The 26,158-nt window shown below is 39.8% G+C and overlaps 2 protein-coding genes across 4 annotated transcripts; both read left to right on the top strand.

Annotated features, from left to right (window-relative positions):
• LPCAT2 (lysophosphatidylcholine acyltransferase 2) lies at positions 1-25,733 on the top strand. 3 transcript variants are annotated; one of them, XM_032447089.1, is made up of 15 exons: positions 37-151; positions 1,269-1,441; positions 4,125-4,264; positions 5,198-5,415; positions 6,717-6,829; positions 8,358-8,418; positions 8,866-8,924; positions 10,208-10,242; positions 11,812-11,866; positions 14,967-15,049; positions 15,603-15,728; positions 16,311-16,464; positions 21,803-21,901; positions 23,611-23,752; positions 23,993-25,733. In XM_032447089.1, the coding sequence occupies exons 4-15, from the start codon at positions 5,202-5,204 to the stop codon at positions 24,241-24,243; spliced, it is 1,392 nt and encodes a 463-aa protein (XP_032302980.1). In that variant the 5' UTR covers positions 37-151; positions 1,269-1,441; positions 4,125-4,264; positions 5,198-5,201; the 3' UTR covers positions 24,244-25,733. The 3 variants fall into 3 exon arrangements, with proteins under 3 accessions (XP_015729340.1, XP_032302980.1, XP_015729341.1); XM_015873855.1 differs by lacking the exon at positions 1,269-1,441 and adding an exon at positions 861-1,052 and having other exon boundaries at positions 43-151; XM_015873854.2 differs by lacking the exon at positions 1,269-1,441 and having other exon boundaries at positions 1-151.
• On the top strand, positions 17,477-18,981 carry CAPNS2 (calpain small subunit 2). Its single transcript, XM_015873857.2, has one exon. The coding sequence runs from the start codon at positions 17,685-17,687 to the stop codon at positions 18,429-18,431; it is 747 nt and encodes a 248-aa protein (XP_015729343.1). The 5' UTR covers positions 17,477-17,684; the 3' UTR covers positions 18,432-18,981.
• Positions 25,734-26,158: the final 425 nt, after the last annotated feature.

Genomic DNA, 26,158 nt, shown 5'->3' with positions numbered 1-26,158 from the left:
ATGCGCAATATTCGCCCGGAGTGGCGGCGCGAGCGGCTCGAGCATGGCGCAAAGGACGCTGCCGCTGCCCAGACAGCAATCCCTGTCCCCTCCCGTCGTCTTCAACCCCTTCGTCCACCCGGGTCGCCTGAGCGCAGGGGACAAGCTGCGGGTAAGGCTGGCGGCGCGGCGCAGGGATCCGGGCTGCCCGGAGCTGCGAGCATGACGGCCGGGAGGCTGGAAACGGCGGGGCCTCACGCCACAGCGGCCTCGGAGAGTCTCAGAGGCAAATAAGGCGTTACTTAGAGAGAAAACAAAACGCCTGCACCCTGTGTGCGTTGCTCTCTGCTGTGTGAGTGGCGATGATGTGCTGCTCTCCATGGTGTCGGTAGCTCTGCACAGCAGGCTGAGGGTACTAATGCAATTAAGAATGCAAACTGCTTCTGGGCATTGGTTTTTAAACAACTTCACTTGAAAAACTGTACTAATGAACCAGACGCGAGCTGACACCTCAATGAGCACATCATTGCATAGGTGCATAGGGAACAGCAGTTTCTGCTGATTGTTAGGAATCAATGTTTTATGTTTCATACAGCTCTAGCAAAAGTTATAAACAGTGTTTGCACCGAAGGAAGCTGGGGAGATTTGAGAAACCTGGAAAACAGTTTCAAATCTCTTCATCCCTGTGTCCTGCTGGCAGCCTGGGTCACATCTCAGGTGCATCCGAACTGGTACTGCATGCATGAACCCCAGGGGACTGATAGCGGTTTCCTAATGAGGTTCCAGACACGGACAGTTTAATCTGTTGGCTGTTGTTTGCACAAGGCATTTTTAGGCTCCGATTGCCATTTTAGCTATCACAAATCTATCTTTTCCTTCAGGAAGAAGGGATGAAAAACACGGGATGTTTTAAAGCAAAGTACATTCCATACATAACTCCGCAGTGCAGCAGGAAGGAGCCGCTCTCTGCTGGGGCAGGGACTGGAACAAGTGAGCTTTGAAGCAGAACTGCAGTCATCGCTGTTGACTGCAGCAGTGAAAGGCCGTGTGGTCACAGGCACCTTGCACACAAAGTACGTGGGTGATTCCTCATGTGGAGGATAGTTGTTCAGATGACTCAGGATAGCTCTGTCTTTGTGACTACTGCACACAGAAATGAGCCAGTGACTCAGATCCTACTTAATACTTTCTGAACTTTGTACCTGTATTCTGTACATTTTTCTCTGGCCCTTTTCTATCCTACCTTAACCTTTTTCTTTTCTGTCCTTTTATTTTGCCCTCCTCTGCAGCTGATGGAGCAGAAATCAACTGCCTCATTACACAGTGACCTTGAAAGTCGATAACCTGCATCAGCACATCAGCACCACCTGTGCATCTGCCTAAAATAGATTAATGAATTTATTAAAGTTTTGAGGGAGGAATTGTTTTGCCTTTACTACAGCACCCTTGTTTTTCATTTTAGGTCAGTGCACGTTCACTCCATTTGGTTTGTTTGTTTTGTTGTGTTTTTTTTTTCTCCATAAAGAAAGGAGATGGGTTTTAGGGAAAACACACTAATTCATGCTTACACCTCCTCTATCACATTGCAGAATACTACTGAACTGTTGAACTGGGTTTATAGATTCCGTTACAGGTGGACACATATGATAGGAAATATCTGATTTTGAGAGACTTGCTACCTGAATTCTTCACATTTACTGTCTCTGGCACCAAAAAGTATAGGAACAGTAAGTGCCTATGGCCAAATCTCTTAAGCCCAGCTACTGATTTGAGTCCTTTTGGTATTGTCCAAGAAGTTACTATTAAACTTCCCTGACTACATATATACAACTTTAATGTTAGAATAATAGAATAATTTCCTTCAAGAAGGAAATAATCATGCCCAGCTTATGGGGTAGTACTTACAGATCTTAAGTTGCAACACCTGCTTCTTACCCTTATTTACACAGTGTACCCACTGTCAAGTTTGATATGTTGTCATCGTGCCTTTTGCAACATGTCAGAGAGCCCCAAAGACCCAAAATTTCTCTCAGTCCCTGTCATTGCAATTGGGTCTAAAACACTGAGGCCAGAGCCTCTTCTGGATGCTAAAAAGAGATCAGTAGGAGACTGCAAGAATGGAATTGTAAAGGAGTTAAACTATGGGGAAGAACTGTGTTGATGAAAGGAAAATTAGATCCAAGCTACTATATCTGAGAATTGGATTAATAATAATCAAAGGTGATTAGATTGCAAATGTACTAAAGCAATGTGTTGCTTTTAAAAGAAAAGAGGTAAATTAAAATCCTCTTTAAGTTGCAAACTATTTTGTAAAACTTATTCAAAGCTTTGCTTTTCCTGTACAGTGGGTAGTCCATGCTGGAAAGCCAACTAAAAAGGCTGATTTTGAAAGAGGAGCACTGTTTTTCAGCTGTGGTAAAGCTCCCTAATGAATTATCTGATCTGGTATGACATACAGAAACCCATTTGTGACTACAGGTCATTCAGATTTGGAAAAGGGAACATAAGAGATCACTCACAATAATTATTTGAATAGAACTAGTGTAAAACTTAAGGTTAAAAGTAATGAGTCAGATTCTTTTTGTAGTCTTATATAGGCTGATACATCACCCCAAAAGAGCTGAATAGCAGTGTAGATTTCTTGGATGGATTCACAAGGTGTGTTACAGCATCAGGAGTTCAATAGAACAGTGGATGTTACTGCAGAACTGCAAGCTAAATGTGCATCAAAATCTGTAAGCTGAAACTTGCATACTTATTCGATAACTTGTACCATATTTGAATGGATGGAGCTCTCAGTCAGTGACTGCTGATGCAACCATATACTAAATTTTGAGGAGCACTGTGCAAATGAGCAAAAATAACCCCCTCAGCAGTTCTGCATTGTTTTGTGCCATGTACATGCACAGAGCAGCTCCTCAGCACTGAGCATGGCACAGCTGGTTGGGTGCCAGGAGCAAAGCAGTCACCAGCTCACAGCCTGCCAGGAGTGCTGTTCTGACTTCCCCAGGCTAAGGCAGCTCACCTCCCACCCAGGCTATGCTTGCTCAATCTGTGTAGTGCTGCTGTTGTGCCACGAAGGACAGCCTTCAGGATATGGTTTCGAAAGCAATTTACTGGGCTACAAGAATAAAGAATTTCTTCCTGCCCTGCCCAGCGCTACAACAAGCTGTTAACAACCTTGCACAAATACATCTTTTTCCTGGAGCTGTGCTCACACAAAATAAAATACAAGCTAAAATATCCCTGCTGGGGACTGGCACTAATATTTGAGGATTATTTGCAACCAGGGCCTGTAAGTGGCTCTCGTGCCCCCAGCTCCCCATATAATTGCAAGTGGAAAACTGACCAGTAGTGTCAGCCTGGATCTTTCTAGGCTGGCTTTGGTACCGAGCTTGGCAGGCTGCAACCATAGTAAAACTCTCCCAAAAGTTTGCTTCAAAGTTTGCTTAGAAACAGTCTCCTGACTGCAAGGAGGAAAGGGAACTGTGATTTTTCAGCTTATTCTGAAAGATTCAAGGAGTGCTAGGGTGGAGGCTAACAGCCAAGATGCTTAATGCAGACAGGAGACAAGAAGTTAGTCTTTGTAATAGCTGGGTTCTATTGTCTGTGTAGTAGAGCTCCTTTTTTTGCCTAAAGGGAGATGAAGTCGCGTTGCCTCTGTGCTGCTGCAAGCAGCAGTAGTGAGAATCGTTCACAGCAGTACTGTGGCTCAGCACAAGATTATTTAAAAAGGTTGAAGTACATTGTGATCATTTTAGCAATCCCACTTGGCTCGTAGACAGATGGCAGTTCGTGATAAGAGCTCTGTAGTGGAGGTACCCAGCAGCTGGTCAGAATCATCTGACCTTGTTGTATACTGCAGACTTAGTCTAAGTATAAACTATGGCAGACAAACTCTGATTACCCTCTCTGTCTAACAACATCCGAATAGTCAGATGTCCCACTTCCAGCTGAAATAATGATCTAAAAACATATTTTGAAATGCTGTGAGTGACTAAAGTTCCCTGTGTGAAAACTGGACTCATCAATTAAGACATGCAGTAGTAATTTAAGTGTTTTAACATTCATTAAATGTAACTGCATAGATATTGGTTATTTGTTTTGATGCCATTTCTTCAGAATTTCCTCTCTGTTTTTTCCAGCTTGTTCTTCAGGGGGTTATTCTGCTACCTCTCCGTGTCATATGCATAGTAATCCTTTTCCTGCTGTCCTGGCTGTCTGCATCAGTTGCAACTTTGTGTCATACTGGAGGACCATCAGTGCCACTTAAAAGATGGAGAAGGTAACAAGCGACCAATGTTTGTTGAACTCTATGTTTGTGTGCTTTTTTAGTAACACAAAGCCAGTATGTGAAGTATTTTTTCCTCACATTCTTTTCCTCCTTTTGATTAAAGAGGAGTCGGATCCAAATTTTACTGTTGCAGTTCCTCGAGGCTGAGATACATCTTTATAAAAATCATTATTTAAAGACCGTCTGTAAGCCAGGACTTATTTCAGCAATGATGCAAGTAGGAATATTTGAGACAGGAAGCTATTTTTAAAAGTATTTGGTAGCGTTACTTAGCTGAATGAAGCTTTGCTGAGTTTTCATTTGGGGCAAAATTAGCTTTGACAGCTTCTCTCCTAGCTGTGATGCTCTTGTAGGAGTATTCTATAGCTGACTTTGTGTGCTCTGGTTTTAGTCACTCAGCTTCTGGGTCTCTTCTCATTGCAATACACTGCAGCTACATGCAGGTTGAGGGGACACACATGAAGTGAACAGTAACAAGGCCAAGAGATGATAGTGCCACTGAGGGAACTTGTACCATTTATGTTAATATTGTTATGTAATCTCACATGATTAAAAATGATAGAAAAAGAACAGTACTGGAGTGATATATATTCTTATAAAAAATGATGCTGAATCTGCTAAGCACTTATCCTGCCCTCCCAACAGCATCATGCTAAAGTGCTATAAGATATGGCAAGGGAAATAGCACACTTGGGGAGTAGGGGGGAACAGTGTACTGGAGAAGATGCTTTACATTGCCTTGTCTTTCAAATTGCAAATATAACATTGTAAATGCCAACATTTAAAAAACACCAAAAAACTCCAACACTCTCCTTATGATCATTATTGCTGTCCTGTGCCTGGCCACGGTGCTTGTGAAAGCTAAGTATTTGTTCAGAATGCAAGCTGTAACATGGATGATGTTTTTGTGTTTCTGTTCACAAGGAGGATGATCCAGGCAACCCTTCCATGCCTAACTTATACCCTGTTCTTTGTAATGGGTTTTCGAGTTAAAGTAAAAGGGAATGCGGCGAGTGTACAGGAAGCCCCAATCTTTGTTGCAGCTCCTCATTCAAGCTTTTTTGATGCCATTGTTTCTGCCTTAACTGGGATGCCATCAATAGTGTCTAGAACCGAGAACCTTTCAACTCCAGTGTTTGGCAGTAAGTATTTATGAAAAAATAAAGTGCTGCAAGCCTTATCTCTAAAACTGATTAAGGGACAGGCTTTATAAGTTCTTAAGATCCGAAGATACTGACATATTATTTTCTGTGAAATCACTGGGACAGTTTGTCTTTCTGAGTTGACCAATGTGCTGTTTCCTTCCAGACATGGAATATAATACCATTTTAAATTTGCTTTACATTGAAGATATGTTTCATAGCCCCTTACACAACTTTCTCTGCAAGTCTTCCAGTAGGTAGCTTGAATAATCTGTTTGGCTGCTGTGTTTTAACAGTATCACCCACAAATGTAGAGTATGGATTGGTGAAGATTGTTTCGAAACAGACTGGAACTGCATCAGTCTGGAAAATATCATACTCATTAGCTTACACTTACAGGCACTGTTCTGTTGGTTCTTTTGTTTCCTTATTTCTAATGGCAATCAAACAAGGAAGGAACAAAAGAGAAGTTGCTCAAAAAGGAAATGCAGAGAATGGAAAAGATCAGATGAATCATGCTTCTGTTTTTTTCTCCTCCTTCTGGAACACAAAGGAATCCCAGTTTGTGTTATGACTAGAATCAGCATCAGACTTTCTGCTGGCTATGTATCTCTTAGGGCTTTTAAAATAATAAGCCAACAGTAACCCCAGACTGAACTCAGTAAACTACATAGACAAGTGTCCTGGTAGGAGATGAACTGATCGTATCTTTTTATAAAAGCACAGAAGTGGGACAGAAGATAATTCCTTCTCAACTTTCTTAGCTCATCTCAGTATGTCCACACTTTCTGATATAGACCTGATTAAATTAGTTGTGTTTATCTGGTTGGCTTTTTGGTTTCTTGGTGTGTTGTTTTTTTCCATATACACACAAGTTGTGGATGCTTTGAAACTGTCAAGGGACTTCCTACTTCTTTGCTGTGGGCTCAGACTGCTTCTTTGTTGCAGTATGGATTATTTAGGTCCAAGTGAGGCCAATGAGTAGATGCCTGGTCAGGTCTATTGCTTGGATCTGTGGGGAAATGCTCAGTGAAGGGTAACAGCCATATTAGTAGAATATGCTTGAGTGAATTTGGTATGTTTTTACCTACTGCCAAGCTCCTCAGCTTACAGTGTATGTCTTCTGTATCTTACTCTTTTGCAGAATGAGGACAATAATACTTTTCTTATTTAGTCTGAAAGCTGTTTGTGCAGTCTGTCTCCTAGTACAAGAATATCTAGTTTTTATTACAAGGTTGCCTTGAACATGTGATTTCCTGGCACTAGTGCAAAAGAAATAAAAATTTGGATCTCTTCCACAGCAATTTTAAGTTCCCTTCAGCCTGTATCAGTTTCTCGTCATGACCCTGAATCACGGAAGAATACAGTCACTGAGATAACTAGCCGGGCATTATCAAGAGGCCAGTGGCCACAGGTAATAAATATACTACTGCTCTTCTATAATATATTCATACATACTGTGCATCATAGTGCTACGTAGGTAGTGCCTAGCTGAATAGCATCTTGGCATCTCAGATCAGCTCTCAGGTCTATGTCAGTTTTAGCAAAGGAAGAAGAGAGGCTGATGCCCAGGAAGTTTTGTCATTATGAATGATTTAAATCCAGACAGTAAGAATTTCTGTTCTGAAATGCAAATGCTCTTGAATTTCTTTTCCCAAGGAAAGGGGAGCTGGCTTTACACTAATTCTGCCTCTGTGTTACGGCACTAATAGCATATGAGTCAATATCCAAGATTTTATTATTTTTTGTAGCAGTTTTTTGAACTCAAGATGATGTCTGTGATATCCTCCTCTGAGTCTTCATTCTCTTAGCATAACAGGAAAGGAGTAGCTGAGTTCCCAATTCCTTTCTCCTAAAACCAAAGCATAACAGGCTAGGCAACACTTGTGCTTATTAATAGCAGGTAGTCCTGAGTACTGCTTCTCCCAACCCTGTACCAAAACAAAAAGGGAAGGAGAGCATGGATCAGTCACTAATTTGTTTCCTGTGGTTTATGACGTATGGCTGAACAAGCATTCCCATTTTTGTGTCCCTAGCAACCAATTTCTGAATATGGAACATCCAGTGGAGGACTCACGTTAAAACAAATGGTGCAGCTGTGTCTGTTGTACATTAGAGCAGCCAGTATCTCTTTCATTCAGCCGTGACCCATTCATTCATACTAAAATGGGAATAGAGCTTGAATAATTTTGATCCAGACCAGTTCTTGTGCTAAGATTTTTTAGAATGCTGCTTATGGTCAATCCTGTATTGATATAAGAAATATAAAGCGTCTTTGTATTCCACAGGGAGTTGAATTCAATGTGTCTCACTGCAGCTCAGTACACATTTAATCTGGTATCTTTCAGAATCTAATTCAGAGTCCTTCTGGGTGTTTAATGTCTGAGTCATTCAGAGGCCGTGCAGGGTGTGATACTATAATAGTTATGCTTAAGAGATACACCTATGTTCCACCTTTTGTTCCTACCCCTTAAGCCATGATCTTCTCATCACAGCTAGCATGCTCACTCATGTTGATAGCATCTGTGCCTTTAAATGCTTGAGTACCTCCTGCACTTCATGTCAGTCCAGACTCTTGATGTTTATATGGTAAGAAACTGCTGACAGAGAAACAGTTCTCATATTATTAGCAGCATTAAACATTTCAAGTCAAACGCTGGAAGCTTTTTGTACCATAATTCTGAAATGATAAAGGCCTTTCCCCAGGATTTCTCTCTTTTAAAAAAGACTTTTGTTTCCAAATCAAGGTAAATCAGGTTGTTATTATTGTGTGCATCCTTCACTAATCCATTCTGTTGTAGTTGAAACAGTAATGGTAATCTTGTGATGCAGTGTGACACGTCACAGATCTTGCATAAAAATTCAGCCTTCCCATAACTGATGCTGAAGTATAATCCTTTTATGCTGTGTATATATTTGCTTTCTTTCTTCTTAAATCCAAGATACTGATTTTCCCAGAAGGCACCTGCACAAACCGATCCTGTCTGATCACATTTAAACAAGGTGAGAGATTCTGTAGTATCTCTGTTGGGAAATATTATATGAAATGGCGCAGTGGTTAAAGACGCCGCCTTGCAACACTGGGGCCCGGAGTTCGAATCCCCCCTGTGGCGCAAGTGGTCGAAGTGCCGCTCTGCTACACAGAGGCTCGAATCCCGGGGGCTGGACTCGATGATCTCTAAGGTCCCTTCCAACCCGCACGAAACTATGAAACTATGAAACTATGAAATACTAATTGGGTATCTCTGGAAAGACCTATGCTTCAGCAGACACATCACAACAGCATTTTACTAATGTCTTATGCTGTTAAAGCTTCAGTATTGTAATAATGACATTTCAGTCACATTAACCTCAATGTTTTACACTGTCATGTCTCATGTGAATCTCTTAAAACTTCCAGCTGCTGTATGAAGCTCAGCCTTAACAACTGATACTAATTTGTGGTTGCAGGTGCATTCGTTCCAGGAGTTCCTGTGCAACCTGTTTTGCTCCGATATCCCAACAAGCTGGTATGCAGCACATTTTTATACCACTAATCTGGAGGTCAAAATACTGACTTCAAACATATCTAAGCTAAATATTTTGCTTTGGTGCTGAAGAATTTATCATCCGAGTTTTAAGACTGGAGGATTCCAAGTCTCCCAGGAGTCAGTGTGGATTGGTTGCTATTCCTATTGTGAGAAACTTACTTCTGGGCTTCTCAGCTGTAGTAAAAATAAGAGGAAGTGCAGGGAAGTATTGCAGCGGAAGTTAGAAACTTCCTACAAAGGCACAGAGCCTGGACTTTGAAGTCTGAAATGCATGCAACTTCCTCACCAGTCATCCTTTTTTGGATTAAGCTTAAAATGCTCTTACTGCAAATGTGTTTTCTGAACAAAAGCAAGGCTGAACCATGCAGTGCTTCCAACACCCCTTCCTTCAGGCAGCTGAGGAGGGAAGCTTTGCAGATGGTTCTCTTTGTGCAACTTTCTCTTGTTTTGCTGAATACGCGTTTGCAGTCTCTGCCAAGTACAGGAGTTGAGCCATATGGCTCTGTTTCCCTGGCAGGTGCAATACCAGGACATGAGTTTAGCAGACTGCTAACATGTTTTTTCCTTTCTTCTTCACCCAAAAAACCCAAACCTGACCAAAAGAACAAAAAGACCAACCATTTGATTCCTGGTGCTTTTTAAGATGAAAAAGTAATTAAGATGAAAAAGTGATTATTTTTATCTACATTGATTCCCCTGTAAAATCCTTCTTCAGTTCTGTTTCTAAACAGTAAACCGCTAGAGGGGATTGATGCATTTCACCAGTAGGATTTAGGATCTGCAGTATACATTGTAGTTACAGTATCTAGGAAGTAATAAACATAGAACAAGAAGGGGGAAAAAAGCCAAAAAAGCAAAGAAAAAGCATGATAGGATCACCTACATAAAGATATCCCTGAAATCTATTTCCAAATTATTTCTGAGGGTGCTTTGCTAAGTGGACTGGCAAGGAGTTCTGGAGAAGTCTGATTAGATACTCTTTTTCTACTTTTCAGCTGTTTTGATTAGAATGAACGACTTAAAAAGTCTAAATAACCACTTAATTTTCCTTTCCAATTGCTGATAGATGGGCAGTCTGCCATTCTTTTTTTCACATTTTTAGGGCAAGGAATCCTAGTTGTATTTACATCTTTATTTTCTCTACAGGACTATAAAACCATCATCCACTTTTACTAAGTTTATGCTTGTTCTATGCTGTAACCTGTCCACATTCTAACTCTCATCTGTTTTGTCAGACATTTCTGCTTTATTTTTTTCCTTAGGATACCGTAACATGGACATGGCAAGGCTATTCAATGTAAGTTTCCTAATCTACTGACAATTGCATGGATGATTTTTTCCCCATTACTAAACAGTCTGCCAGACAGACTGGGCTAAGCCAAGGCATGTGGTCTTCCAGATCTCTTTTTATGCAGGGAAAATATTTGAGGTAATGCTGTAGATATCATAGATGAATGGACAGAAAAAGAGTTTGCAAATGGGAAAGCATTATTTCTAGTTCTGCCACTGTTTTGTTCACTTTTCTCTTATGTTTTGCACATCACAACAGGAAACATTTGGAATGATTTTTCTTTTGGAAACAATCAATCAGTAGTCATCAAAACCTACAGATGTTTACAGTTTACTGCATGGTACACAAAGAAGAAAAAAATAAGTGTTATTTTATGCCCTCCATTTATTCATTTCTCCACCTTATTTGAAGAGTCACACCATAGTAAGTGACTGGGCAAAGCAGTTATTCTGTTTCCCCATCTTCCTGTTCTGAGCCCAGGACTCTTCACCTTTTTATTTTAAACTCGGACATTTTGAAAAGCTGACCTACATGAAAACGTCCACCTCACTGAGTATCCTCAGATTTTTTTTAATTATTATTATTGCTGTTACACTTACCAGCGTGCTGATAGTAACGCATATTGCAAATTCATTGCTATTGATTACTCCTATGAAGCATTTATGGTGGAAGACTGGAAAGGAGCTGTCTTTAGTTGGGAGAGAAAATGCTGAGCTGGACACCACCAGACTCCTTCATAGAAACCTCCTGACCTGTTTCTGCTTTCCCTTACCACTTCTTTTCTACTTTTGTGTCATACTGAGAGGCATGCCTTAAAATTATGTAATAGGAAATAGACCATTAAGGTATTCCAGCAATGAATAGAAAAAATCACTTAGTTTTTCCTTTTTTCTATGTTTTCAAATGCACAAACAAAAGACTTCCTGAAAGCTTCCTACTGTAAATCACGTGATGTATAGAGCAAATATGTGCTTCTGCTTAAAAATCATAGTGAACAAACCAGAAACTGAAATGATTGTGCTTACTCTTTTCCCCTGCAGGTTCCTCCTCCCCTGCCTCTTAGTATTAAAAATACACCTTACTGAATACCTCAGACACACTGACGCTTTCTTAACACATTTGTGCAAACACTGTTATAATTTGCAAAATGGGCAGCAGATATTTACAAATCCTTGTTTCAGTTCTGTAGAAGGAAGTTACTGGCTGTTTTGCAGACAGGAGAATGCAGGATACAGAACTAAAGCTGCTTCTTAGAGCTCTTAAATCTTCAAAATCCATCATGTATTCACATCCTTAAAGATTAAGTAACTTATATACATACTGCTTATCAAAAAATTGTGCAGTATTGTTGATAAGCATGACAGCTGATAACAAGTTGCCTGCCCAATGAGCAAGCAGCAGGTATATGCAGAAGCCTTATAGGAAAAAAATAAAATCCATTGCATCATTTCAGGAAACTCCCAAGTACTTAAAATCCTTGTCCAGTATTGGCTGTGTTTTATCTTCTGATGTGCAAATACTTAAAATTACTTAAAATAACTTAAAATTCTTCCTTCCTTTCTTCCTCTCCTGCAGAAAAGAGCTGTGCATAATGACACTGTGTCAGCTCTTCACAAGAGTGGAGGTTGAGGTAAGAATCAGAAATATCTTTCTACTAAGAGTTTATATTTCAGTACAAATACATAATTCACATCATTAATAACTGTTATTGAGCAATAAACAACTGTGTCAGCAGCAAGAAGAGAATCACAGTGAGAATATTTGTAGTTTTGTTGGCTATATCTACGTATCACTTAACCTGATGAGTTCCTAAATGAAAACTGTCAGAAATGCTTCTGTTTTTAAAGCACTGCAAAATCATTGCCAACTCACTAGTTACAAACGTATAAATTAACAATTACAATACATTCTATTAAAGGTAACTTCACATTTTTTACTCTACCTTCTTATTTCCCTACTCCCTTAAATGCATCCTTGTCTTACTCACCACCTTCCCCATACTGAACGCTAAAAGGTTGCTGCAAGTAAGAGCTTACTTAGGGGCTCCTGTTTTGTACTGGGGAGAAAGCTGAGCTTTGTATAATGAACCAGTTTCCTTGATCATTAAAATAATCAGCTGCAAAGTGCAAAGACAGATGAATGACAACTGACACAACATACGCACTTCATGTATCAGTACACTTACTCTAAGAGCTTGCTGCCTATCAAAAAGCCAGCATTCACAACAGAGCAGTGAGGAGAGAGATAACTGAGGTATGATCAGTTTGTTGTACTTCACATTCCCTAGCAGACCACAAAGATTATCTGTATGGATTATGTCAGTTTAGGGATGTGAGCAATGGGAGACATTCAGATAGGTTTTGCTGTTTATTTGCCAAACATGGAATTCAGTGAAGTTGTGCTCTGTGAGCACAAGCTGTGTTACTGCTACTAACAGTTAGCAGCAAAGTCTTTGTTGTGAAACAGTGAAATGCTTTTCAAGGGAGCATCTTGTATACTATAAGACATGCAGTAAACACGGTAACAGAACATGTACTGAAGATGTAATTCTCTTTATGATTTTGTATAGAAGTATGCATCTGTGCTGTTCGTACAAGTGGGAACAAGAAACAATTAATGGAGCCCTTCTATTAGAATGCCTATTTCCCCCTGATTTCAGAATGGAACTCAAACTTGTCTGTTAGAAAATAGTGTTCCCAAAGTGAAACTGAAACATGAAGAAAGATGCAGCTTTCACAGCAATGTGTGTCACCAGTGTAGAAATAACTGCTTAGCATCAATACAAATGCTTCCAAAAGCACAAAATTGAAGGAACAGTTCTACCCAGAGAGGGAGGAAATCACACTTTTTGTAGTCACTAAGTAGTTCCCTTTTTAGCAGTGAGCACTTCAGCTACTACCACATACTGTGAACAAGCAGCCTCTCTTCCCATTGGTGTTGCTCTGTCTACAGTGCATGGACAGTGATGTTCCTGTAGTCCATGGAGGAACTGTATGTGTTTCTAGACATAGCCTAAAAAGTTGTGTATATCGATGATTAAATGGTCAGACTGGCAGTGAGTTTCATGTCTTCCTAAGGTACAGCATTTGACAGATTCTACAGAAAGAGAGACTAAGCCAAAAGCAGATCAGAGAAGTGTTTCTGCTACTGAAAGTGCTGGGAAGAATTGTTCTTACAGGATTGCATTTTGTCAGCAAAGGTATACTTAGCAGTCATCAGCAGATAAGAGCTGCGTGTGTGTGAGATCATGCCTTCCACCTTAGGAAGACAGCAAACCAAATCACCTCCTGCTGTAGTTTCTGGCTTTACCATTAAAGTTAAACAGGTTTCTTGAATGAGATGTTTCAGCTTCCAAAAATCTAAATTGCAGTTTGAGGAAGACCTCAGCCTCTACTGACATAATGACCACCTTCAAGTGCAGGAAACATGTTTGCAGAGATAAACTTCTCAGAATTATGATTTCATCTCAGCCAAAGATAACGCAGTTCTCTATGTTTGTAAAGAGTGCCTGTGCTTCCTCAACCTAAGAGCTGCAAGACTTCTGCGGGGAAATGGTAATAAGCCCAAATCTGTGTTAGAATTGAATAGATGTGGAGGCTGCTTGTAGAAGGAATGAAATCTCAACGCTTCATGTGAGCAGCTGGGCCCCTGCTGTTCTTACCAGAGAGAAAACTCCTAAGTATCAACAGAAAATGGTTATGGCTATTTGATAGATAACTTATTCCATAAATGTCTGGATTTGGTCATAAGGAGGCAGTGTTCCTTGAAATCAAAGGCAAAGGATGTTCAGGGAAGACTGTGTTTATAAAGGATATAGGTACCAGTGTATTAATGCATCACCAAAAACTAAAATATAACTGAAGAAACACGTTGACACATAGTAACTGTGTCTTCCACTGAACAGTGTGCAACATCTGGATGATTCTAGGATAGCTATATTCCAGGATTTAAGGGCAGGATGAGAAGTAATAGAATTGAAATAACTGGTAATCAGTATAGGAAATGGAGCTGCAGGCAGACACTGTGCTGACTGAAGTAGAAGGAATGGAATACACATCCACACAGTACTTTGCAACCAGGTGCCATTTGTGTCATGGCAGATAACAATTCACCTACAGTACATTTCTAGCATAATGCTAGTCCAACTTCTTACATAACAACACTGAATAAGGCCTCCACAGTAAATGTGTTAAATAGATATCTGAGGTTGAGATCTTGGTTTGCTAGGCTTGTAAAATTCTGTACCATTTTAGTATTCTTATAATTTAGAACTAGGATTCCTCAGCATTTTCACCACAGGTTAGAAGCTTTCAGAAAACCTACCAGTCACATCCTAACAGATACAGTTAACGTGTACCAGGTGTAACTGCAGCACATATGAAAAAAAACAACACACTATAAATCTTATACACAGTTTTCTAGACTATAACACCAATTACGAAGAATCTTTGAAAAGAATTTTAGACTCTCATTCTTACAGACATAGTGTTTAAACCTCCTATGATATATGCATTTGCTTTCTTTAAGAGTCAGTTTGGATTAAAATCTTACTTGTGTAGCTATTGCAGAAGAGCGTTGAGTTGTTTCTAAGGCTGTTGAGACCTCTGCTGTCCAGCTCTGTCATTGCACGACTGATTTTTTTCTCTAAGTCTTAAAGACTAACAAGAAGTTGTCCATTTTGTTAACAAAGTTCTGACTACTGAATTGATTAGATTACTCATCTCTTTCAGTTTCTGCCTGTTTATGTTCCTAATGAGGAAGAAAGAAATGATCCCATCCTTTTTGCCAATCAAGTCCGACAAACCATGGCTACGTACGTAATGTCATGATTAAAATCTTTGAGAACTTTTCTTTCATACCTATTCACCTGTCCTTCTATAAAAATCCAAATGCACCCCAGCCATAAGGTACACCAAGTACCCTGCCCCACAATTCAGTCAGGTCCTAGGTACTGTACACAGGTATCTAATTCTTGTACGAAAACATCCTTTGACTGGTCTTATGTGGAGCATAAAGAAGGCTGCCTAACACAGTATGTTTGATACCTGGAATGCTGGAATAAAATGCTCCCGTACTTGATTGACAAGAGTACGCAGGTAGTTTGTTCTCAGAGGCTACTGGGTTGCATTTACAAAACTGTGAATCTTAAAGCATCATGAAACTACTGTAATGTTATTTCACAGTACTGCTTCACAGAATGCATTGCTCTATCCTACCTGCATCAGGAAAAGAACAGCTTATGGCTTGTTTTGTATATTGGTGTTAAGGCAAGTTGAGGTTGTAAAAACAGAAACAAGTCAACTAAAAGTTATTTTAAAGTAAGACAGTGATTGTCTTTTTCTTTCATTTCCTTAATTTTGTTTCAGTGCTTTGAAGGTGCCAGTCACTGATCATACTTTTGAAGACTGCAGACTGATGATTTCAGCAGGACAGCTGACTTTACCCATGGAAGCCGGGCTGGTGGAGTTCACCAAAATCAGCAAGAAGCTCAAGTAAGGGAAATTAAGCTGTTGATAAGGGAAATGCTGCAGTTGATATCCAACTAGAAAAAAGCAAACTGCTTGACAAGTGACCTGGTGTGGCTGCGGTCAAATTTGAAGTCTGTGCATAGTGCATCTAGACTTGTGTGTGTGTGCCACACATCCATTTATACAGCTCTGTCTGGAAAAAACTTCAGTACTTACATGGCAATCTTAATTATTCCAACCAAGGTGCAAAGCTGTATTTCTGCAGAGATCATTTGCTTTCCAGGTTGTAGCAATAATAGTGTTTGCAGGGAAGGTTAGCTAATAGAGCTGATGTATATTCCATGCTGCTAAGCATGGACTATCGCTCTTGCACGTGATGCATAAAAATTATTCTACATCTGAATTTATGGCAATGAAAAACTCTTTACTGGATTAACGAGATGATAATAGATTAGGGAAGTTACTCTAAGGAATTCTGATTTACCCAAGTGTAGAACTGTCTGCTTATAACCACGGGGGGGCAGTCCTTAATTGCTGACTTCATACAAAACATCAGCCTGAATGTAGAGCGTTTAGAAATACCTCTTCTCCTTCATGTTTACATAGCCTAAAATGGAACCACATAAGAGAGCAGTTGGATTCCTTTGCTGCTATTGCAAGTGCTTCCAAAGGGGGAAGAATTGGAATTGAGGAGTTTGCAGGGTACTTGAAGCTGCCTATTTCAGATGTCCTCAGAGAGCTGTTTCTACTCTTTGACAGAGTGAGTAGTCTGTTAACTGACAAGAAATCTTGTTGGCAATGCTTTGTTAAGAATTACATGCAAAAAGAATACTTGTTTTGTTATGTCAAGCTTAGTAAACACTTCTTGGCTAGCAATTCATATTGGCTAGATAGTTGACTCATACAGTTACCTTTTTAAGTTTTGATGAAAAGAAGTTGGTCATTTTGTAGCTTGTGAAATGACAGTTATCTCTTGACATGCTGCTGGTGGCTGAATATTTCCTTTTGCCTATCCCAGATTTTGAGTTCTTTTACATGCTAACTGCTTAATTAAGTGATGTAGTTGTAAGTAGATAAGGCAGATTGGAGCTAAATAGACTATAGATTCAATATCATAGAATTGCTCAGGTTGGAAAAGACCTTAGCGATCATTCAGTCCAACCACAACCTAACCATCCTACCCCAACTCTAATAACCCTCTGCTAACTCTTGTCCCTGGGCACCACATCCAGTTCTTAAACACATCCAGGGACTGTGACTCAACCACCTCCCTGGGGAGCTTATTCCAGTGTTTTAACAACCCGTTCTGTAAAGAAGAATTTATGCTGTGTTTGTAAAAGGTTCTATTAGACATTCTGAGAAATTGCCTGTCTCCAGCCATAATGAAGGAATGTACAGGTGCTAATGCAAGACAAATACAGTGTGGCAACCAATGTAATTAAAGGCAGTTAAGACTCTTTTCAGCTCAACTATCTGGCATAACTGCTCCAGTATCTAGAATTAGCAACATAATACACAATTCATTAGAATGCTGAAGACATAAAAGTTCGCAATCTCAGTCAAGACTGTAATAAGCTTTCTTAGTGTTCATCTTAAGGGAAATCTGCTTTACTCAGAAGCAGTCACGCTGATGTGCCAGGGGTCTTTTCTAACTATTTCAATTTTAACTTCTGCTTTGTGGCTTTCAGCATGGTCAGGCTTTTATTTTTCTTTTCAGTGGGGTTTTTTTGCAACAAAGGTTTACCAAATGTCATAAAGCTAATTATGCAGCTAATTATGCAGAGAAGAAGAAAGACAGGAATGTCAACTGACAGAAACTACTGAGAACTGCAGTATTTCTGGCTGCTGGAGTCATGCACAGACATGATTAAGCATGTAGATTAAGCTGTGTTTTGTCCACACCCAGCTCATACACAACACAGCTTTGGAGAGCTACAGAAGTGCAAGATCTCTGAGTAACTCCCTTCGAAAATACTTGCGATGTTCCTTGCTAAGGCTTTGCTGAGTGGAGCAAGTGGTGGTGGTCAAGGAGAGAGCCTTGTACGTGGCCTAGGAGGTCTCCTAACAGGCGGTGGACATGGAGGAAATCTTGGAGGACTTGTTGGAGGTCTTGTGAATCTGATAAGTGAAGCAGCAGCTCAGTATAATCCGGAGCCACCACCACCTCCTCGCAACCATTTTACGAATGTGGAAGCCTATGAGAGTGATGAAATTAGACAGTTCCGTCGCCTTTTTGCCCAGCTGGCTGGAGATGATATGGAAGTGTCTGCTACAGAGCTAAGAAATATCCTGAACAAAGTGCTTTCCCGACATCAAGACTTGAAGACAGATGGCTTCAGCTTAGACACGTGCCGCAGCATGGTAGCTGTCATGGATACCGACACAAATGGCAAACTGGGCTTTGAAGAGTTCAAGTATCTGTGGAACAACATCAAGAAATGGCAGTGTGCGTACAAGCGCTGTGATACCAATCAGTCAGGCATTCTTGAGAGAGCTCAGCTGCCGGCAGCCTTGCGGGCTGCAGGGTTCCAGCTGAACGAACAGCTCTTCCAGGTAATCGTGCGCAGGTACGCCAGCGAGGATGGCAGCATGGATTTTAACAGTTTCATTAGCTGCTTGGTGCGACTGGACAGCATGTTCCGGACCTTCAAGTCGCTGGACCGCAATGGAAATGGGCAGATCAAAATGAACATTGAAGACTGGCTGCAGCTGACCATGTATTCATGAAGGCAAAACAGAAGAGAATAAGCTTCATTTGAAGACTACAATGCTGTCATATTATAGAACTACAGCTGTTTCCTTATTCTAAGGCAAATATAGATAAAGATACTTTACTTAGCTATGATTCCTCTTGTGTATGCGTTAGTCTGCTTTTCTGAAGTTTGTGTAAGTTGTTGGTTGTACAGATGCAGAAATCAGGCTAAGAAAATTATCTCTAGACTCTGAAATGAGGGAATATGTTGAAAGACCAAAGCTTTGCTACTCCTTCACAGAATGTGGGCTTATACAGGAGTTTAAGTATTATATAGAAAACTCTTAAGTTTGGTAGTGTTAGTAATACTGTGCCAATTTGTCAGCATTCACTAAGCTGAAATAAAGCCGTGCTTGCCTGAAGGCAGTTACTGGTAAAGTTCAGTAGATTCCTAAATGGTGTGGTTATTTCTAACCGGGGGGGTAAACGTTAAAGTTGCAATGACTATAATGACCAATTAATATTTTGCTTCCTTCCTACAACTTTTTCTGCTGAAATAAAAACTGAGTGGTATTGTCAGTTCTACTTGCTGGCAAAAAGAAAATTAAAGACATACCAGGCTACCTTAGCAACCTTTTTCTACTTCCTACAACTCTATTACTCTTTTCTCTCTCTCCTTGAAACCTTAATATAGTTAGAATGAAAACAGCTTAAAATACTGCGTTTATATTTGGAGAAGCAAATGTAGTCACACAGCAGCCAGCCAACAGAAATCTACTTGGAGCTATCAGAGGTAACTTTCATCAGAGCGCAGCGTCCCACCTGAGCTAAGTATGCAGTTTTGAGACATCAATTTTTGAGTAATAGAACAAGGAATTACATGAACTGTCAAAGGCACCCTATTTTTGGAATAAGGATACATAGATGATGACAAGCAGCTCTTTCACTTTCGAGTGGAAAGGAAGGTTTCTCTTCAGGGCTCTGCTGCTTTAAAAGAAAATTGTCTAGGGCGTGTGCTGGCTGATTGGAATGTGAAATGAGGAGTGGAGCAGCACAGCCTGGCAAAGACTCCAGATGTAAGAGCCCACGTGCCTGTTCCCCTCCTCACTGAGGTATCAGTGACTAATGGAGAAACACCACACAATATCTGCAGGGTAACTGAATACTAAAATGGGGTTCTGTGGTTTGGTTTTGTTTCTAAATTTCCATAGCTTTGATTTCTAATTCTTACACTCAGCAATTAATATTTTCCAAGCTGATGAAATCTCCTCACTGGTATGTTTGCAAAAACCTTTTAATTTTGGACAAAATAACTTGCAACTTTTGCTCTGATTTTTTGGTAAAAACAACAACAACAAAACCTACCAGGTTAGCATCAGAATTTCCTGTTTGTTACTGGTTACAACTTGCAGGCAGCAACAAGCAGCTGACATTTCTGAGTTACAGCAATAGCTTCTTACATAACGAGCCTGGGTAGGAACATGAGATGTTCAACTGCAGTTCCTCTCCAGGTGTTCCCATGTTAGCTTCTCTGTGGTAGCCCTGTAAGCTACTCCATGTTACTTGGCTAATCAGAAACACACTGAAAAGAGGAAGAAAAGACTAGTTTCCTTTTAGAAAACAAGGCCTGTTAGGGCTGCCCTATTCTTCAGCTATTTTAATAACATAAATACAAATTTATGAACGTTAATGTTCAACTTTGATATTTAGAGAATTAGAACTTAGCTTACGTGTTTCTTCAACATATACTTGGGTGCATAGGGTGCATACACAGCTAGGTATGTGTAGAACAACTGCTGCAAGTGTTCTTTGCATTGGTGCTACAGAAACATGGAGGATTTTCTAGTGTTTTCAGTTTATCACCCATGTGTTTGCAGCAACCCTATCGCTTCCCTTTAACCACAACACCAGACCATCTCTAAGTTAGCCAATCTCTTAGGACTTAGTAGCATTCACAACATGATCTTACAAGTAAAGTACCTTCATTCTCAAATAGCTGGAGTTCTCTGTGTCAGACTGCACTCGGTTTCGATTACTGGATTTTATTGCTTAAGGTAACAAAACTATTCCTGTTTTTGCTAAATCATTTCCTTAAAATTAATAGGTCTTCAAAATATAGGGTATTCAAATGTTAGATGCCTTGAAAAGGATTGATTAGACTGTCAGTGTAAAGAAACAAACAGTTATCTGTGCAAACCAGTTCTGAATTGTTATTGAAGGCTAAATAAAATTGAATCTTAGCAGTTTAAACTCCTGCCAAACGTATAGCTTCATAAAGTACTGGACAGATTATGATGCATACTTGCTGACCAAGGTCTATCCTAAGATCTAAGCGCAATATCAGAAAACCATTTCACAGAACACAAGTCTTCCAAAGCACTCTACACAGCAGCCTTAGCATTTCTCCACTGGGGAGCTTCATATTCCACTATTCAGTTGGAGGAAACTACAAACAGAAAGGTTAAGGCTGATACACTAAAGTGGCATTAGAAGCTGGTGGGAGAGCCAGGAATAGGATCAAGATCTGGCTGTACAAGACACATATACCCACGAGACCACCCCTCTTATAAGTGTCTTGCCTGTGCTGTTCTCAGACTTAGGGAGCTCACCCTTGAAAAAAAAAGGAAATTCTTCTTGAAACATACAGCACATTACCCACAGAAGGAAATCTGCTTTATGGTTTTGTTTCATTTTAGAATGAATATTCCAAACTATGGGCTACTAGTCACGACAGCTATGCTTTCATTAACTGTGTCCCATCACCTAATGCTTATGTATGGCTTCTTAGACTGGATGTTTCCCAAAACCCTCAAGAAACTCTCATTGTGGTCACAGGAACTGACCTAAACATATATTTCAGTGGATACAATTTTTTTTCCTCTCTAGAAATACGATGCAGTTTACATAGAATTAATCACAAATCCCATCAAAGTAAAATTCAGATGTTTTGTTGGAAGAGCTTCATAATGAACACACTGAAATGTACTTTCAGATCAAAACTGCAATTATCAAACAGGCTGCTACAATTAATTAATTGCATTTCTGGCTTATAAAGTAGGACAACGTACTTGCCTCAAAACAACATAGAAGGCAGTGCATTTTCTTCAAAGAAAAGCTTAAGAGAGACTGTGTGCATCATCAAGCTGTACTTCTGCTGGCATACATTTTATTGCTGAAGGTTCTTAGGAAGAATTAAGACAACAGTCTCATTGTTGGCCTCTCTATTCTGGGACATTGCACCATCTCTTGAGTTTCACTAAGTGCCAGTGTTCGTATTTTCTGCAGGAAGAAATAATTTAACATTGCACATTGCCTTGGTGCGTGTTGCATATTTGATTTGCACAACAGCTTTTGAAGTGATATACACTATTAACTGTGACTTGTGCCATACATTTTTTGGTTACAGAATGGAGATGGCACCATTGACTTCAGAGAATATGTAATCGGTTTAGCTGTCCTTTGTAATCCAGCCAAAACAGAAGAGACAATTCACATGGCATTTAAGGTAAGTTCAAATTAGTGTAAATCTACAAGTCTGACAAATCAAGACTGACTGTAAATCTGTTAGCTTTCAAATCATAAGTTTATAGCTTCAATCTGACATGCAAATGTGAGTAATTCTCTTAAACCAATTGACATTTAGACTGTGAAGGGGAGGTGGAGAATTGCAGACATCAGCTTCATAGAAAAGGGTTTGAAAAGCCATGTGAAGGCACTAATGAATATGTAACTTGGCAGGCCAACTCCAAAAATGATTCAGCAGCACTTGCGAGTTTTTGCCTGAGGTTTTTTTCTGCTGGGACTTTCAATGCCACGTGCAGACAATAGATGGAGCAATATCCTCTGTAAGTCAAGCACTCAGTAGAGACACTTTCTTTCTACAAAAAATGAAAAGAAGGGAGGGAAATCAAAAAGGGTTATTCGGGACAGGCACATCCAAATGTCAGCTGCACCTGAGATCATCTATTTCCTTGTTCCATGTTTTTCTAATAGTCTGAGTTATCGAGGAACAGTTACCACCTTTCAGAACCCAAGCTCAGACATGCAGTGCACATTTTGAATCCCTGAACACTCAAATGCCCAAATAACATTTTTTCAGAGGATATTTGACACAGATTCAGATGTACCCACTATGTATTAAGATATGAACCATGTTCATCTTAAACTGGATATGTTTCAGTATTGATGCTTATTCAGGATGTACCACTATTTTCATGGCAATCCAGCATAGTCGTTGGCTGCTTTCCAGCTAAGTGTCACAGTTGCTCAAAGTAGTTTGTATTTCTGGGGGCTTTTATTACCACAGTTTCCTCAGAAGAAGCCTTGCAGGTATCCTTGGTCTTTTATATTTTTGCTTTCTAGATGATGCTCTTCAGTACTGTAACAGTTGCATTGATTATAAAATGTATAATTTGCTTCAGTTCCTGACTTCACCAGGAAATCACTAATTCAGCTGGTAGAAAGTCCAGTTTGGTGAACTGTGGACTTTCTTTTGCTACTTATTTTCTGTGGTACTAAACACACTCTCCTACACAATGGGACTTTTTGCCTGTAGCAATTACATAAGAATTACAGTCATCTATTCCTTGTATTTCTCAAGGGGGTGATTCATAGCAGCTGCTAACTGTCCCTGTGCTGGGAAGGATGGCAGATCACTGTACATCTACTGGCTGCATTCCAGTCACCAAAATTCCTTTTCTAATTACAGTAATTCCTTAGTGAGTGACAGGTCCCATATACTAAAAGTTAGGTATTTTATGTCAGAAGATAAACTATGGCAAATGTATCTGCTGCCAGGTATGCTGTAGCTTAATCAAAAGGAAGACTAAGACCTAAGGTGTGCTTGAACAGAGTGGCGTAGATCATGGTGAAAAACAACATTAACCTTTGTTTATAAGCATTGTAAAAGTTTTATTAGGTAATGCTACGAGATTTGTTTGCTCTTGCAGGTTTTTTTTTGCATACTTTTCCTCGTACAGAATATCCTGATCCTGACTACAGCATGTTCATCACTGCTACATTTCTGCCTAGTCTTATGCAGAAAGCATGCATTAAAGCTCTTGTAAGAAAAAGTAGCTGAGATGGAGCCCCACTGTTCAAATACCAGTCATTTGCAATTCACCTTTTGAATACTAGAAACCTAACATGAGTGGTTGCTTTGCACACAGAAGGTTCACATGCAAAGTGATGTTTCTGTGCATGTGTCTTTTCCAGCTCTTTGACCAGGACGATGATGGCACTATAACAGAGAAAGAGTTTGCTTGTATCATTCAGTCAGTTCTGGGGCTGCCTGACCTTGATGTTTCTAACCTCTTCAAAGAAATAGATGCAGATGAAACTGGAAAGCTGTCCTACGGTAAGTTATGTCCTTTTATAACAGAGTACTCTTGACAGTTATACTGACAACCGAGAGTTCCCGGTGTCTTTTATCCTCAGAAATATCAGATGGCTCCCATACACTGTTTCTGAGGAAAACTGTTGTAACACAGATGTAGATACTTTGCATGAGATGCTTCTGAAAAGTATAATTGGAGATCACCTTCGTTTCCCTTGATTGTGTTGCTGCACTGTACTATCTGTGCTTCTTATTTTTCAGATGAGTTCAGGAGCTTTGCACTTGAACATCCAGTATACACCAAGTTGCTCGCTACCTACTTGGAGTTACAGAGATATCAGCTGAGCATGTCAGAGGAAGGTGATGACATTCAGTCACCTGAAGCCAAACACACTCCAGTTAGAAACAGTTCAGTCCCAATCTCAGAAACAAGACCAACTGCAAGAAATAAAGTCTGTCCTGCAGACTGTGAAGAAGATAACTCCGGAATCTCAGACAAAAAGGATGACTGAGAACAATCAAGGAATTCATCTCTTGAATTCTGCGGGAATATCTTCCCAATCAATTCATAAGCACAACTGATGCAAAATAGGGATGAAAATTACAGTTTAAAAAAAAAAAAAAAGTTTTGTTTTTTGTTATGGTTTGTTTTATTTTCATATTTGAAGGAGTTATTCCTGTTTGAATGTAAGGGAACAGTCACTGTCCTTGCTGCCAGTATCACACTACTGGGAATGTTGTTCATGTCTTCCAAAGATGTGCTTCCACAGAAGTAATAGATGTGTGCTAAGAGGCTCCAGTAATGATGTGACGTCTCAATACAGAGACTGAGGAGACCCTTTGTCTGAAAACAGGTGAATTTTCTTTGTGGTCCTCCGTTCCTCTGCATCCCTGACATGTCTTAAAGGGAAAAAACATATTTATTCCAGAGTGTTTTAATTTTGCAAATATCCCTTAGGCTTTTTGAAGCTTCGGAGAGACAGAACTTAATTACAAGACGTTGAAAGCTGAAGCTGGTGTCCTTAGATTTCCCTTAACTATGTGTGAACTATAAAGTCTAACCTTCTGAGCAGTGCATGCCGATTCAGTGATGCTACAGAAACTGCTTTAGGCTTTATCAGTTAAAGATGGAAGTGGCTGCATTTCTGTGTGAGACTGCCCAGTAGATAGCAGCTCACAGTCCACAGGAAACAGTAAACAATAAGACTTAAGAATAAATGCACTATTTCAAAAACAGATAGAATGTTGCTTACAGTAAGAAATGCTCAGGACCACTTAGGAGGAGCATTTCGAACTTCAGCATATTTTTAATCTAATAGTTATCAATAGAGGAATGTTACCTTGCTCTGCAAAACTTGAAAGATAAATATGCTGTCAACCCACAGCTCAAGTAGTTCATACCTACTCTGAAATTGTCTCCTAGAAGCCATATTTCTATTACTGTGCCATTACTCATTAAGGGCTTAGGCTCTAATTCAAAACCAAGTTCTTTCTAGTTAATGATTTGAGTGTGTTTTGCCTCAGTCCTGTCTAGTGCACTGGAAAGTGAGCCTTTACCTTTTTTCTATCCTTCATTTGAATGCACTTTATACAATATTTTCAGTATATATGAATTTATGCAACTAACTACTAAATAAAACTTCAGAAGGTGTGGAATGACAGAATATTTCTAATGTAAAGCTGAGATGAGTAAAGTCTAGAATGTCTAGTACCAAAAAGAACCAACTTTCAGCTGGTTTTCATCTGGGAAATGTTAACCTCTGCCTCTAAACTACCGTGTTGTCAGGCTGTAAGTGCATTGCCGTGTTTCACCTTTTCTGTATTTATAACTGTGCCTATCCTGATGTTTCACGTGCTTAAAATAAACCTATATTTTTAAAAGAATTCACTTGAATAATACAAGTCTTTTCAGTATAGTCCTAAGGGTATTCTGTCCACCATGAGAAGCTCCAGAACATCTTCCTCATGATACCTTACCTCAATAAACACTTGCAACCTGAAATCAGTGTGATGGCACATTTCTTTATGGCATAGCTAGAAAAATAGGACAGGACTGATGTTCTTCCAAAGAGTTACTTCTGCTCACTACCTCAGCAAGAGGGAACATGATACAAAGGATTTGCAGTTATCTGGAGAGATATCTCTCTTTTCTGGCAGAAGATAAAGCACTACCATTTACATTTAAAACAAGGGACTGCAACCACAGTTGAGGTATAACAGTCCTGGCTTTGTGTGATTTGAACATTAAGAAGGAATGAGAAGCAGGGTGTACCATAACCTGGCTGTGCAGCTAAGTGAAATAGATGTTAATTCCTTGGCAAGAATCTTTTTGCCTATCATGTTATTTGCTCAGCTTTCCAACCAAGAGCAACCTTTTAAAAGAAGGTGTCTATTCCATTGAGTAAGAAAAAGATGGATGGACAAAGA

Source organism: Coturnix japonica, chromosome 11 (assembly GCF_001577835.2).
Source record: "Coturnix japonica isolate 7356 chromosome 11, Coturnix japonica 2.1, whole genome shotgun sequence".
Taxonomy (NCBI): Eukaryota; Metazoa; Chordata; class Aves; order Galliformes; family Phasianidae; genus Coturnix; species Coturnix japonica.
Note: the sequence above shows the minus strand (reverse complement) of the source record. Positions and strands in the feature narration are given on the sequence as shown.